The sequence below is a fragment of the Cricetulus griseus genome, chromosome X, assembly GCF_003668045.3.
Source record: "Cricetulus griseus strain 17A/GY chromosome X, alternate assembly CriGri-PICRH-1.0, whole genome shotgun sequence".
NCBI classification, from domain to species: Eukaryota; Metazoa; Chordata; class Mammalia; order Rodentia; family Cricetidae; genus Cricetulus; species Cricetulus griseus.
The window spans coordinates 97,916,672-97,931,961 of NC_048604.1; the positions used below are offsets into that span (position 1 = coordinate 97,916,672).

Below are 15,290 nucleotides of genomic sequence, written 5' to 3' on the forward strand. Positions count from 1 at the left end.
CCAATAAACCTTGTAGCCATTTGACCACATTTACCAGTTGCTACAGTTCTGCTATGCTCCCTTTCTTCCTCCATCTTCTATGTACAAAGTTTACTTTTGAACCATTTACAAGTAAGTTGCAAACATGATAGCACTTCATACTTAAATATTTCATAAAAATTCCTAAAATAGACATTTTTCATACAATTCCATGTCACATCTAAGAAAACTAACATCCGTTCCAATGACATTATCTACTATTAAGCCCATACTTTATATATTTTAGCTTTGTAGGAGGGCCTCATATATCCCAGGCTCACTTTGAGCTCAATATGTAGCTGAGAATTACCTTGAATTCCTCCCTCCATCTCCTGGTGCTGGGATTGTGGGCTTGTACTACCACAGATGGTATGTGGTGCTGAGGCTCGAACCCAAGGTTCTGTCCATGCTAGGTAAACATTGTTCTATGTCACAAGGACATGTGGCCTGAGCTTTCAGCCATAAGCTCTGGAGTTAGGTAAGACTTGTGGAATCCAAACCCAACTCTTTTTTCCTAGTGGTTGGGACCTTATCTTTCTTTGCACTGGTTTCTTTATAAAAAGTTTCTGTTGAGCTAGGCAGGCAGTTCTCTATGAGTTCAAGGCGAGCCAGGGATACATAGTGAGACCTTGTGTCAAAAAGGTGTGGGAGGTTGTGGATTAATGTTATAGTTTAGTATTTATGAGGCCCTGGATTGTATCCTAGCAATGCATCACATATCGTCCCCCACTACACACAAGGTAAAAGTCTCTAGTTTATGTGGTAATAATGAAGATTAAGTTTCTCACTATACACAAATCATTGATGCAATGCTTGGTCTATGGTAGGAACTTAAATGTGGATTATTATTATTAGTCTATTATTGTTACTAATTTTTTACCTTAGTTCTAATGGCCTTCATCTTTTACCTACTACAAAGCTTCCTGCCTGGACTTTGTGCCTGTGGTTTTTCTCCTTCTAATCCTCCTAATCCATCTTCTGCCATTAGATGGTCTTCCCACGTGACTTTGCAGCTCAGAACCCTCAAAGGCTTACCTTGGCTTATGGAATCAAATGCACATAAATCCATACAGAACACCTCGAAGTCTTGAGAACTCCCCAGAGGGGTTTAATGCCTCTGCCTCCTGGCTATTGATATATATTCTGGACCTGCTTGGTGAGAGGGAATATGTCTATATCCTATTAGGATGTTAGCTCATGGGACTTGTGAAGTAGGCATGGGGCTGAGGACCACTGTATTGTGTTAGCACTGTACCTTTCTCCCTCTAAGCCTTAGAGTCTAAGGCACAGCTGCCTCACTTTGCCTGCTCTGAACCAAAGACTCAGATGCTCTCCCCTGCACTTGTGTGCTGTTCAGTTTCCAGTACTCTATGAAGTTGGACCCACCTTGCTTTTTGACTTTTGGCCTTCATGGTTAATGATGCTAGGGCTAATCATACAATATATACTTAAACGTTTTATTGCTGTAGTGGTGATTTGATGGTGGAGTTGATGCTTCTGGATCTGCCACTCACTGGAGGATTGTGTCCAAGTTGCCATTGCCCATCCTTAGGGCTGGAGTGAGAAGTAGTTGACACGAGGCTTGGTAAACTATTATCAAAAGACTGCTTTCACTCCTTTGTTAAAGAAAAAGGGAATTGGAAAAGAAAGCCTAATCTTTTTTTGTTTGTTTGCTTTTAGCGGTTCTTTTCAATACTCCCCCATGACTGTTTGACTTCAACCCATACCTTGAGGTTTTTTTCTGGTAAATTATTGTTAATAAGTCACATCTGAGTACTCCTTCTTTTGGGGATTATGCGCTGGTTAAAAGGTGCACTGTGGCGTTGATAATATGGTTGCCAGCCAGGATTGGAGTTCATAGTGATACAGACCACTTTGCTTTTAAAGCCCTGCCTGGGTTGAAATCTCCTGTCTACTATGAGATGCAAAACTCATTCAGAGCATACTAAGTTTTTATTCCCTTGCTCCTGTGTTTTATGGCTTCCAGGGACCCTTCGAGAAACAAGTAAGTATAGCAGTACCAATGCTTTGGGGAGAACTGTGGATGGCAATGCGTTTTTAAAACACTTTTTCACATGAAATGGATTTTGATACAAAGTACTGTAGGAACTTATGCATTCTGGGAGTCCTAACGATGCCATTAAGCTTGTTTTTAAATTCCAACCACCTCTTTCTATTAATAGAGAAGTGATGTAATGGCTGCTTAGGGGAGCATAAAAGGTGGGATATGTGGAGCATCACCACACCCTTCCCCTGGTAGCTTGGAATGTTTTCATATACTGGTAATTTATTAGGAGTAAGGAGTCATTTACATGCAGGTTATCCATTAGCTTTAAGTCAGTAACTGTACATTAAAACTTTCTCAAATAATGGAAATGTTTTGCCTGTTGGTAGAGTGCTTGCCTAGCATGTATGAAGCCCAGGGTTTCATCCCAAGCACCATGTAAACCATGTTTGGTAGATCATGTCTGCAATCTAGCACTTCTGCAGGAGGATCAGAAATTAGAAGTCATCCTTGGTTACATAGTGGGTTTGAAACCAGAATGGTCTATAAAAGACTGTCTCAAAAACAAATAAACATAGAGACCATTGTGGTCAAGCCTTGAAAGTCAAAGTAGTGTTTTAGGATAGCAATTCCCACCTGTATTGAAACTGATGGTTTTTTATCTTGCCACTGTTAGAACCAGGGCCTGAAGCAGGACAGGAGCATACCCAGTCTTTCCGCCACCTGGAGGTGGAAGGCAGCCTGACTGCTTTCACATTAACCAAGCCCCACTCTCCTGTCCTCTGACGTAGCCTATTCACATATGCCTCATTCCCTTGCTTTGATCAAGTGGTGTAGGTTACATACTAACAAAGCCTGCCTCTTCTTAATGCAAGACCTCCTTTTCCCGTGGAAGCCTTTTAGAGTAGACTCCACTTTGTTGGTGGTACTGAAACTTCTTACTCCAAATCCCCAGCTAACTATCTTACATAAAAGATGGTTTGATTTGAGCCAAGTGGTGGTGGAGCACACCTTTAATCACAGCACTCGGGAGATAGATACAGGCACATCTCTGTTTTGAGGCCAGCAAGTTCCAGGATAGCCAGGGCTACACAGAGAAACATGTCTCAAAAAAGAAAAGAAAGGTAAAAAGAAAGAAAGAAATGGTTCCATGAACTTTTTTAAAAAAGAGAGAGAGAATTTCCACAACTTGGGGATGTGTACATGAGAGATATTTGCTATGATTTTAATTAACCATACATACCAAAGCATTTAAAAACACTTTCTTGAGGAAATAATAATGATAATCATGACTATCATAGTGATTATAGTTTATTTTTTAATCATTTGTTTTTTAAGTTTATTTATTACAGTTTTATTTTGCATGTGTGTGTGTGTGTGTGTGTGTGTGTGTGTGTGTGTGTGTGTGTGTATGTGTGTGTGTGTGTACACATGCACCACTTGTGTGTTGGTGCCCATAGAGGCCAGAAAATCTCCTGGAGCTGAAGTTAGAGGCTATTGCGAGTCACCAGATGTGTGTGCACGCACATTTGTACTTAAGTGTGTGCGTTGAGAGGACAACTTTCAGAAGTCAGTTCTCTTCCTTTCACCAAGGGGTTCTTTGATCAAACTCAGGTCCTTGGACTTGGCAGTAGGCATCTTCACCTGGTAAAACACCTGGCTGGCCCCATTAGTTTTAAATCAATACTATCCATTAAAACTTTCTCAAATGTTGGAAATATTCAGTAACTTGCACTATTCAGAAAATGGCAGTCATTAGCCACACATGGCTGTAGAGCACTTCAAGTGCTAGTATATGTAAGGATGGAATTTCTAATTCCATTTGACTCTAATTGTTTTAAATTTAGATAGCCACAGTGGCTTGTATTTATTATATTGGCCAGTTTCAAAACTTGACCTTCCTTAAATGTAACAAGAGATATCCGTGTCTGTTTTTTGACACTTAATAGAATTTAACATGCAAAACTCTAGTATTTAACTGGACATAGTGCTGGCCTTTAATTCCATACTCAAGAAGCTGAGGCAGGAGGATTGTGAGTTTGAGGCTGTGTGGGCTACATTTCAGAATCATGTTCTGTAAACAACAACAAAAGATCCGTGTGTGTGTGTGTGTGTGTGTGTGTGTGTGTGTGTGTGTGTGTGTGTGTGTAGATTATTTTAAATAGATTCATCTTAAAGCTGAGATAGCTTTAAGTGAAATATGTCTATGTGTGTATGTGTGAAACAAAAAAAAAAACACTCCCCCAAATCATTTAGGGCCCAGAGTAGTGCACACATTTTCTAGTCTGTTGCAGAAGCTGGTGTTGTTTTCTGTTTGTTTGATGACCCACATTTTATTTCTGTCACTTGTTTTTCTCTAGATAAATGCTCTAAATCAACAAGTTCAGAAGTAATGCCTATTCTCATAATTCTGTTCTTGAGTGTCATGGTTTATTGTCCTTCCTATTCTCAGGACACTTAGGGAAAAATGATTAACCTTAGAGATGAATAAACTCAAGCTGAGCCTCAATTTTCTTGGCTCAGGCTGTTCCATTTGGATGCATTGGCAGTTTGGTAAAGACAACCATCAGGTAGAAAATGAGAGCTGGTGGGTTAGAGCTGACCCATCTAAGGCTATTGGTGGGGATGTATACCTGGTACAGGAAAGAATTCATTCTTAAATTAATTTTTGCTTTTTAATTAATTAACTTTAAAAATTATTCTTAGGAAATAATTCCAAAACTTAAATGCCCAATGTTTTTTTTTTCAGAATTCTCTATATTTTCCTAAGTTCTGAGAGCATGTCATAGGAGCATGTAACCTTCATGAATATCCAAAGCTTATTTTTATGTAGTTTTCAGACCAGATTTATACATGTCTGGCCAATCTCTGATGAAATTATAGCTGTTTTGATTTTTAATTAACTAGTTAATTTTGAGATAGGCTGCTACTCTGAAGCCTACAGTATGTTGGAATTCTGGAGGTAGGCTGGCCTCAAATTCATGGTGCATCTTCTTTTCTTGGCATTGTGAGTGCTGAGATTATAGGCATGGACTACCATGCCCAGTTTTTGCAGTGCTAGGGATTGCAGGCAAGCACTCTATCAACAGAGCTACATCTCAAGTCCTTTAAAAAACCAAACAAACAACTAAAATAAGCTTTCAGTTATTATATAGCAATACAAGTGCTTTTCCCTAACTAAAAAGCATAACTGTGAGGTATTATTTGACTTTAATAATAACAAGGATATGTTGTTTTATATCTTCAGCTAACATATATTTCATTTTGACCAGTTCTTAACCTTTTACCCTCTGATTTCTCTGGTCTGCTGCCCCCATGCCTCTGCTGTTTTGTTAGAAAGTCAAGGAGAATGAATAAACAAAACAGAAACTTTGATGATCTGGCATATCTGCTTATTGATAATCTCTCAGTAAGTGTAGAGCAGGACTGTTGTTTTCTAGTCTGTCTGCATAGACCTTCTCCAGTGGTTTCCCTCTTCCTTGTAAAAGAATAAAAGTGAAATTCCACCTGTTAAAGAATTCAGATTTTTTTATTGCTGTTGGGTCAGTAAATGCTTGGCCAAAGTTAGGGAAGGCTCAGGCATGGAACAGTTGTTGTTAATGTAATTACTGTAGATCAATTGAAGTATAGTAAAGTTTGTGGGCATGGTGATTTATTTGAAACTGAACAAGGCAACAGAGTCCATGGCTCAGAGCAAAACTTCCATTGCAGAGCTAACTTATGGAGATGTATGGATATGCCCTTTTGAAAACTGTGACTGAAGGTAACCTGAACACCCCATATATTCTTTTATTTTCTGAGACAGGGTTTCTCTGTGTAGCTGTGTAGACCAGGCTGGCCTTGAACTCACAGAGATCTGCCTGCCTCTGCCTCCCGAGTGCTGGGATTAAAGGCGTGTGCCACCATCGCCTGGCAAACATCCCATATATTTCTTACCTTAAATCGATATATTATGCAGATTTTTCAACCCCCCAGACCTATATGGGAGTGGAAAACATTGGTGATTCTGGCTATAAATCATAGTAATGCTGTGATCCAAAGTGGTTAGGATTTCAAGGCCAGTTTAGAGAGTACCTTACCATGTGTTTGTGTGGACTGCTAGGTATTTCCTAGGTCTTGAAACAACATGCTTGTCATCTGCCTAATTAGTGCCAAGTTCAAGCTCTGTGGAATGTGCTACAAGAGTACAAGAGAACTTGTTTAAAAAAAAACTAACTGCCAGGTATGGTGGTGCACTCCTTTAATCCCTGAACATGGGCAGCAGAGGCAGGGAGATCTCTTGGTTTGAGATCAGCCTGGCCTACAAAGTGAGTTCCAGGACAGCAAGAGCTACACAGAAACCCTGTCTTAAACAAAGCAAAATAGAAAACTAACCAAATAGGGCAATAGTTCAGCAATAGAATACTTGCCTAGCATAGGCAAAGGCCCTGCATTACATCACTAGCACCAATCTAAATACCCTTCCCTAAAGTACACATCTATGTAATATAATTGTTATTTGGATGGGAGTCTCTCAGGAAATGAAGACCTAGAGAAACCTTAGTTTGTTCTCTGTCTCCGTCTCTCTCCCTGTCACTGTATCTTCCATCCTCCCTTCCTCCATCTCTGCCTTCCTCCCTCCCTCCCCACCCACCCAACCACCCACCTAGCTCTCTTCCTGCATGTGCATGTCAGAGGACAACTTTATGTAGTTGTTTCTCTCCTTTCACTTTTTATGCGGTGGCTTCTGGAGATTGAACGTGGGTCCTCAGGCTTGCACAGCAACTACTTTACCTGCTGAGTTATCTCACTGACCTCTTTAGTGTTTTCTATTATAGTATAGCTGATGAACAGCTGGGGAGGCATGGAGAAATCTAGTGGACAAAGAGGCTGAGATGTCATGACAAGTAACTGGGAGAGCTTAGCAGAGCTGGTTTGTTCATCTGCTTTGGGTCTTCAGAGAGTGCCTTCCCTGTTTAGGGAGGCACATTTCACTTAAGGGTCTATGTGATCTGCTTTAGGGAAGGTCAGAACACGTGTTTTAGGACACAAAGGCAGATGAAAGCTTAAGAGACCTTCTTGTGTATGCTTTTGTTATGGGTAGCCCACTAGAGAAGACCACTCAGACACAGTTGATAACCTATTGAAAGTCTATTCCTGCTGCTGGGACTACTCTCTCGGGTATTCAGGACCCAAGTGTAGCCCTGAGATTTTAGAGCAAGATGCTTGGAAGCAAAATCCATATCCAGTTATCTTGCTCAGCAGCTGCAGGGGGAGGTTTTGCACAAGCAAGCAGCTTAACAAAAACTAAGAAAAGCAGTTATGGAGGGAGAGTTTTGTACAAGCAGGTAGTTGTTTAACAGAAGCCAGGATAAATTAGTTGGGGTATCTTGGCCTTGGATTCCTAGAATAGAGTTGGGTAATTTTTCATGGGATTTGCCATCAAGGATGTCAAATTCTAGTCAAACCTAAAATGGTTTCATCAAGAATGTGAGATGGAGGAACCTCTGCACTGTCTTTCCCTGTCACTCTACCCCAGATTCCTTTACTTTAAAATGTTCACTATGCCAAGGTGCCATATTTTGGAGTAGTATGTCCTGAACCCTCTCATTGCCAAAGAAAATGGTTGTTATTAGAGGGATGAAAAATGAAAACATGCAGCATTGAACCGATAGCTTATGAACTTGGGAAGAAATTGACTTCAGTAGGAACAGGAAAACATGGTGCTCAACTTTAGGTAGACTGAGATTTAGTCCCTAGTCTAGACTGACATAATCTATCAACTATGCTTTTTTTCCCTTAAAAAATTGTTTTAAAGGGTTCTTGCTATGGTCATCTGGCTCCATTGCTTTTGGTTCTGTGGTAAGACAGAACACCATGGTGGGCAGCACATGGTAAAAGAAAATTGTTTACCCTATGGTGGCTAGGAGGCAAAAAGGGAGAAGTGCAGAAGTCCCAATAGCCCCACCAAGGTGTGTTCATAGTGACCGCATTTCACTTGTCTCCCATCTTTCTTTCATCTCTCTCTCTCTTTCTGTCTCTCTCTCTCTCTCTCTCTCTCTCTCTCTCCTCTCTCTCTCTCTCTCTCTCTCTGTGTGTGTGTGTGTGTGTGTGTGTGTGTGGTATTTGCATACGTATCTGCCACAATGCTGAGAGTGGAAGTCAAAGGACGACTTTTGGGAGTCAGTCATCTGGGTATCAGACTCGGGTCTCAAGTATATATAAGTATGTATTGTACACTGAAAGTAGTCTCCTTTATAGCTTCACTCTCCATTCTCTTGTCCGTCCCTCCCATTAGTTATCTTCATTCCCCTAGACAGTTTTACTTCTTTCATGTCGTATATATATGCATGATTTTATATTTTTTCTGTAAAATAATAGGAATCACAAATAAGTTAAAACATACAAAATTTGTCTTTCTGAGACTGGGTTAATTCTCTGCATATGATCATCTCCAGTTACATCCATTTTCCTGCAGATGACATGACTTTTTTTTTTTGAGACAGGTTTTCACAATAGCCCAGGTTGTCCTAAAACTCTTTGACAATCCTGCTGCCTTAGCCTCATAAATTCTGGGATTACAAGTGTGAGCCACCACTCCTGGCTTCAGGCCTTCCTATGAAATCAGTTTATTACTATAACTCCTTGAGTAGAAAGCAAGCCACAGGCACAGGGGCAGGCAGCAGAGCAGTCAAGGTGTTGCAGAAGTGGACAGCTGATCTGTACTCTTTGTATTACATATCTCAACCTATGGAACCATTTTTTAAATTTTCTGAGTAACTAATGACTTGTGATGAAGGCAAGGAATCAGTTCCTGAGCAAAGCAGGACCATTGCATGTGATTAGGCTACAAAATGATCATAAGACTATTCCTTAGTATTTCCTCTACATGGATCTTAACTATGGAACAGGCTTGGAGCTAAAACTTGTGGCATTTTATTTAACATCTTGCTGAGTGACTTTTCTCTATTTATCTAGTGATGTATACAGCGATGTCAGCGATGACAGCTTTTCTGAGGCAAAGCTGGCTGAACTGGAAATCAACTGAAGTTCTTTCTTGCCTCATGAGTAACAGGGGCCACCCAAAAGGGTAAGAAAGCATTTTGGAGGATCATTTGTTTGTGTTACAGGAAGCTGGCATCTTGGTAGAGATGGGAGCATTACAGGACTTAGATCACAGGGTCTTTCTCAGCCCAGATTTAGCCTTGGTGCTGTCAAGAGACAGTATTTGGGAGAAAGGGCATATATCTGAGGCCAGAAATGAGCATCAGTACCTGTAAATTACTGGTTAGAATTATAATAGTTATGTTCGAAGTTGACCAGAAGAAAATTTGTAATGCCAGATAGTATTTTTTGCGTATGGGTCTGTCACAGCTATTCTGTCATTGCAATGAGAAAGCAGCCATAGGCAATATAGAAATAAGTGAACATGGTTGTGTGCCAATACAACTTTATTTACAAAAACTACTTGCTAATTGTGTGTATGTTACATATGTTACATATCTATAATGCCAGTACTCAGGCAGTATAGTTCAAAATAATCCTCAGGTACACAGTGATTTGACTATGTTAGATTCTATCTTAAAAACAAAAACAACCCAAACCTGAGTGCTAAATAAATTTATCTATGTATTAAAAAGGTCAAAACGTAATTAAACCCACTGATATGTATGCTATCTAATTTTTCCTTTATTTTTAAATGATACCCTTGGGCCAGTGAGATGGCTTTGCAGGTAAAAGCACTTGCTATGTGAGCCTGATGACTTGAATCAGTCCCCAGATCCTATGTTGGAAGGATCGAACTGATTCCTGGAATTTGTTCTCTGACCTTCACATGCATGCTGTGGCACAACTGTGTGTTCTCTGTCTCTCTCACATTTATACAATCCATATTAGTAAAAAAAATAAAATTTAAAAACAAAATAGGGGGCTAGAGAGTTGGCTCAGTTGTTTAAAGTGCTGGCCAGAGGACCCAGGTTTGATTCCCAGCCCCTGCATCGTGGCTCCATAACTCCATTTCCAGACTGTCTGGTGCCTTCTTCTGGACTCTGTGGGCACAAGGCATGTTCATGGTGCACAAATATACATTCAGGCAAACTCTCATCACATAAAATGAAATAAATAAATCTTTTAAAAGTTTTAAAAAATAAAGTTCAACAAAATAAAACTAAAGACCATCTTGCTGAATGTGTTGTAGGCCACTCATAGCAGAGCAGATTCTCTTGGCTTTGTATAAAATAAAATATAACTGGGCTGGAGAGATGGATCAGTGGTTAAGAGTACTTATGGCTCTTGTAGGGGGCCTGGGTTCAGTTCACAGCACCCATGTCGCAGCTTACAATTATCTATCTGTAACTCTGGTTCCAGGGGATCTGATCCCTCTTCTGACTTCTTAGAGCACCAGGCACACATCTGGTGTACATACATACATGTAGGCAGAATACTCAAGCACATAAAATAAACCCAAGAAATAAAAATTATAAGGTAGTATTGTTTCTTTGCAAGAAGAGGTTAGAGATAGGGTTGGTGTCCAAGGGCGGCTTATTACCTGTTACTATATTTTATATTCTAAGAGAGGGCATCATCATGGATAGTGTTATTAAGTTTATACTTGGAGCCAGATGCCACTTGGTATGTCCTTAGAGGTTGTAGCAGGCCTTGGGATGGATATGCTAGTATTTAGTTGGAACAGCAACTTTTGGACAGCTTGTCAAGTGTTCATTGCTCTGTTCAACTGGGGCTTTTGCTCAGTGTTAAAATGCTTGGCTGGCTTGCCTGGGGCCCAAGTTCAGTTTCCAGGATTGCAAAACAAGAAAGAACCACAAAGAGTTATATCACTCTACTGTGAGTTCTCTGTAGATTTTTCTGTTTATCTAGACTACTGTGTCATAAGTGGGGTTACTTCAAACTAAAATGTTGTAAAGATTAATAGGGATGATTTTAAGGACGATTATTATTTGCCTTTTGATGTAACTAATACTTACCTTTTCTTTTTAAAGCCTCTGAAGTAATTAAGATGAAAGAATTATCTGAAGAAACCACCACACTGTTCCCTTGACATGGGCTATGAAGATTCAAAGGGAATCCAAAAATGTTTACTTCATGAAACAGAACCAAAGGGATTCTTTGCTTTTTCCTCCTGAGGCAGCCTGTAGTATTCACTCATTTCTATACTTAATTAAACGTTATTCAGCAGCAATCCTCGGGTAAAAAGTGTTTTGTGTTTTGTCCAGAACATAGTGAGGTCAAGGTGGTACCCAATATTGTGTGGGGAAGGTGGCAGGCATGTGCTATAACCAATTTTGGGTTTAAAAATAAGTTATGCTTTTACCTGGATATGAAGTATAGGTTAATATGGGAGTTGAGATTACTTCAGTTTCTCATTCTGTTTATTTCCAGTTAAAAGTGAAATTTAGCAGGTGCAAACCTTGGGGTTGTAAGCAAGTCTGTTTTCTCAAATACAAAATGTAAAGGAGATCTGAAAACTCAGGAATCAGGATAAGGGAGGCCGAGTTCCATCTCTTCAACCCACTTAGTGGAAGGAGCAAACGGACTCCCATAAGTTGTCTTCTGACCTCCACATGTACACACACACAGAGACACCAAAAAATGTAAAAAAATGTTTTTTTCTTTTTAAATTGAAATTATTTTCTATTATTCTTTTGACAACTTCAGGCATGTATGGAGTCAAGGTTTGGTCATTTTTACCCTTTATTACGCTCTTTCATCCCATTCTTACTGAACGCCTTCTTCTCAGCCAGTCCCTTCTTGTTCTCATGTCTTTTTTGTTGTTTTGTTTTTGTGACAACTGTCTTTCTCTTTTTGAAACAGCATCTCACACTGTAGCCCAAGCTGACTTAGAATTCACTGTGTAGTCTTAAACTCACTGTGATCCTCTGGCCTCAGCCTCCCAAGGATAATAAATAGGTATGAGCTATTACACTCTGCTCAACATCTGCAATTTTTTTGTTTTGTTTTTTCTTTTGAGACAAAGTTTCTCTACATGCCCCTAGCTGTCCTGGAAGCTACTATGTAGACCAGGCTGGCCTCAAACTCACAAAGATCTGCCTGCCACTGCCTCTCAAGTGCTGGGGCAAAATATCTATTATAGCAAAAATAGCTATTTTAAAGTGTATTTTACAGTAGCATTCACTGATACTGTACAACTGTCAGTTTTCTGTAGTTACTCCAGAATTACCCCTTATTCTCATTAGCAGTCACTACTCTTCCCCTGGCAACTGTGAGATCCAGATTGATTCAGGCAACTTGGGAATAAAAGAAAGCGCAGACCAAGCTCTACATGAGCAGAACTATTCTTTAACCAGAACAACTGAAGGGCATCAGTCTCTGCTTGGGAGTGGAGACTGTGTGCATGTGGTACAAAAGGGCTGGGGAATTTATAGGACAGAAAGGAGGACTTTGAGAATGGAAGAGTCCATTTGCAGATCAGTCCCCCTGCAGTCTCAAAGCGGTAGATAGCAGAGGGGTCGGTATGCCGATCCTCCTACTGGAAGAATCCTGGGGCTTAATAGCCCACAGGTGTTACCAGTCAAGTCAACTTTTTCTATCTAGAGTTTGAGCCCACCTGAGGCTATTATTTTTATTTTTATTTTTGTCATTAGCACTTAAGCAGCCACCAAACCCTTTTTGTATAGATTTTCCTACTCTAGTAGTTCATAAAAGTGAAATCTTATGGTGTATACATTTTCTGTCTGGTTTCTTTATTGACCTTAATCTTGTCAAGGCTTACCCAAGTGGTACCATCCTTTTTATGGCTCAATAATATTCTGTTGTATATATTTACCACAATTTATTTATTGTTGGTGGACCTTTGGCTAGTTTCCACCTTGGCTTGTTGTGAATAGTGCTACCACTAACCATCATGCACAAATCTTTATTTGGAATATGTTTTTAGTTCTGAGTATGGACCTAGGAGTAGGATTGTTGTGGTATATGCTATTTTTAACTTTTGATGGAGAATCACTAGTACTTTAATTCAACACTTCAAAATGAACATTTTTTCTTTTTTCTTAGTTCAAATTAGAAACAAGCCTGCTTCACATGTCAATCCCTGCTCCCTCTCCCTCCCCTCCTCCCCTGCCCCTCACCAACCCCCCACCCCATTCCCCCCTCTGTTTCCCAGGGAGGGTAAGGCCCTCCATGGGGATCCTCAAAGTCTGTCATATCATCCTGGGCTAAACACTGAACTAAAATGAACATTTTTTTAGATTTAAAAAGTTTATGTGAATGAATGGTTTGCCTGCATGTATGTATGTGCACCACGTGTGTACCTGGTGCCCACTGGGATCAAAAGAGGACATTAGATCCTCTGGAACTGGAGTTACAGATTGTTGTGAGCCATCACGCCCATGCTGGGAATCGAATCTCAGTCCTCTGGAAGAGCAACAAGTGATTTAAACTCCTGAGCTGTCTCCCTAGCTCCCCCAATTCAATATTTTTAAAAATTAATTGAAAATACAGTGAACTTTACTTTTCAAACAGAATCTGTAGCACTAAAGAGATGGCTGAGAGGTTAAGAGTGCTTGCTTCCAGATGAACCAAATTTGGTTTCCAGCATCCATATTGAGCAGCTTGCAAATGCCTGTAACTCTATCTCTAGGGAATACAGTTACCCTCTTTGGGAATCCATGGACACCTGCATCTATGTGGCATATACACACACAAACACTAGATAAATGAATATATGTATAAGTAAAGTAATAATCTAGACTTGTACCTCCCTTACCTGCTCTATTCCTGGTCTGGGTGCTCATAAATGTATAAAAACACAGTTTGTGCCTCAAACGAGAAAACATAATTTATTCAGGAGCCAAATATGAGTCACCATGTTTCAAGAACACAAATTTAAGTTACCCTAAAGTCTATATTTCAATGTAATAACTTTCATAAAGTTTTTTTATAGTAACAGAACAAAGAAAATAAGATACATTTCCGACACATGGGTGGGAAAATCAGGGAGGCAGGTTTCAGAAAAGCAGGGAAATGTCTCTATAGGCCTGATCTTGGCTTTTAGATTGGTGGAAGCTAAGGTTCTGTTTGTACATTCCAAGTGGATTTACCTAATAGTCACAAGGTCGTACACAGAGGTACAAGATAGTTATTAACTTTTTGAAACAAAGACATAGTTGCCGTTCCCGGAATAGGCAGTACAGAACAATTTGTAGTTAAGGTTACAGGTGGGACATAGCCCAATCCTTGAGAAATAGAGGTTTAATCAAAAACAGATATGAACCTAGTTTGTCTTTACTATAAGATGGCTTTTAGGCCTAAGATGGAGGCAGGCTGGTTCATCACAGCAAGGGCTCTTTAACTGCTGAGCCATCTCTCCAGTCTTTCACATACTAATTTAAATATTTTAACCTTATTCTTTTTGGTGGTTCTTATTTGTTTGTTTGTTTTTTCCTTTTAAGCATTTTCTTTTTAATGCTGTAAGGTGCCACATCATTATTTTGTAAGATGCTACAGAAATCTCAGCTACCCAATACATGCAAAATGGAAACAAATCTTTGTGGTAAAAATAATATTAAATTGCTTCAGTGTTCCATTTGCGAAAATTATAGTGATAAGACCACTAGAGGCTCTGAATGAAAAGCCCAGGTTAAAAGCTGAAATAGGTCTAGCTGAGAGAGAAGAATGTACTCACAAAGAGGATGCTTTAACATCACAAAAGGGGTAGGCTGGTTTAAATGGACATTTTCAATTTTAATGATCCTGATTTCTCAAGTCACTTAACAACTGAGTGCTTTTGCTGGGGCTAATAAGGCAGTAACTAGGGCCCGAAGGAAGGACACTTAAGAAACAGCCAGCTTCTTGGTTGTTGCCATGTGATTTTGGGGGGTGTGTGTGTGTGTGTGTGTGTGTGTGTGTGTGTATTTACTTTAGGGGACTCCTCCTGAACTTGGAATATAGCAAAGAACAGAACAAACATCCAATTGGCTGTCATTGTCCTAGTTTGCTTCTTCTCACTGTGATGAAACACTGACCAAAAACAACTTTGCGGGGAAGGTTTTATTTATTTGCCTTACAGATTGAAGTTTATTACTGAGGGAAGAAGCTGTCTTAGGGTTTCTGTTGCTGTGAAGAGACACCATGACCGCAGCAATTCTTATAAAGGGAAACATTTATTTGGGGCAGACTTATAGTTTCAGAGGTTTAGTCCTTTATCATCTTGTGGGGCATTCTGTGCAGACAGACATGGTCCTGGAGAAGGAGCTGAGAGTTACATCATGACCCAAAGGCAACAGGAAGTGAACTCTGACTCTGGGCA

The 15,290-nt window shown here is 39.9% G+C and overlaps 1 protein-coding gene across 2 annotated transcripts in view; it reads left to right on the top strand.

The window, feature by feature from the left end:
• Nucleotides 1–11,201, top strand: part of Ctps2 (CTP synthase 2) — a 124,552-nt gene extending 113,351 nt beyond the window's left edge. For both annotated transcript variants that reach the window (XM_027432733.2, XM_027432732.2), the window contains 2 exons: nucleotides 8,981–9,092; nucleotides 11,002–11,201. In XM_027432733.2, the coding sequence (XP_027288534.1) occupies nucleotides 8,981–9,050 (70 nt within the window). In that variant the 3' untranslated portion in view covers nucleotides 9,051–9,092; nucleotides 11,002–11,201. The remainder of the gene's footprint in view (nucleotides 1–8,980; nucleotides 9,093–11,001) is intronic.
• The last annotated feature ends 4,089 nt before the right edge of the window (nucleotides 11,202–15,290 follow it).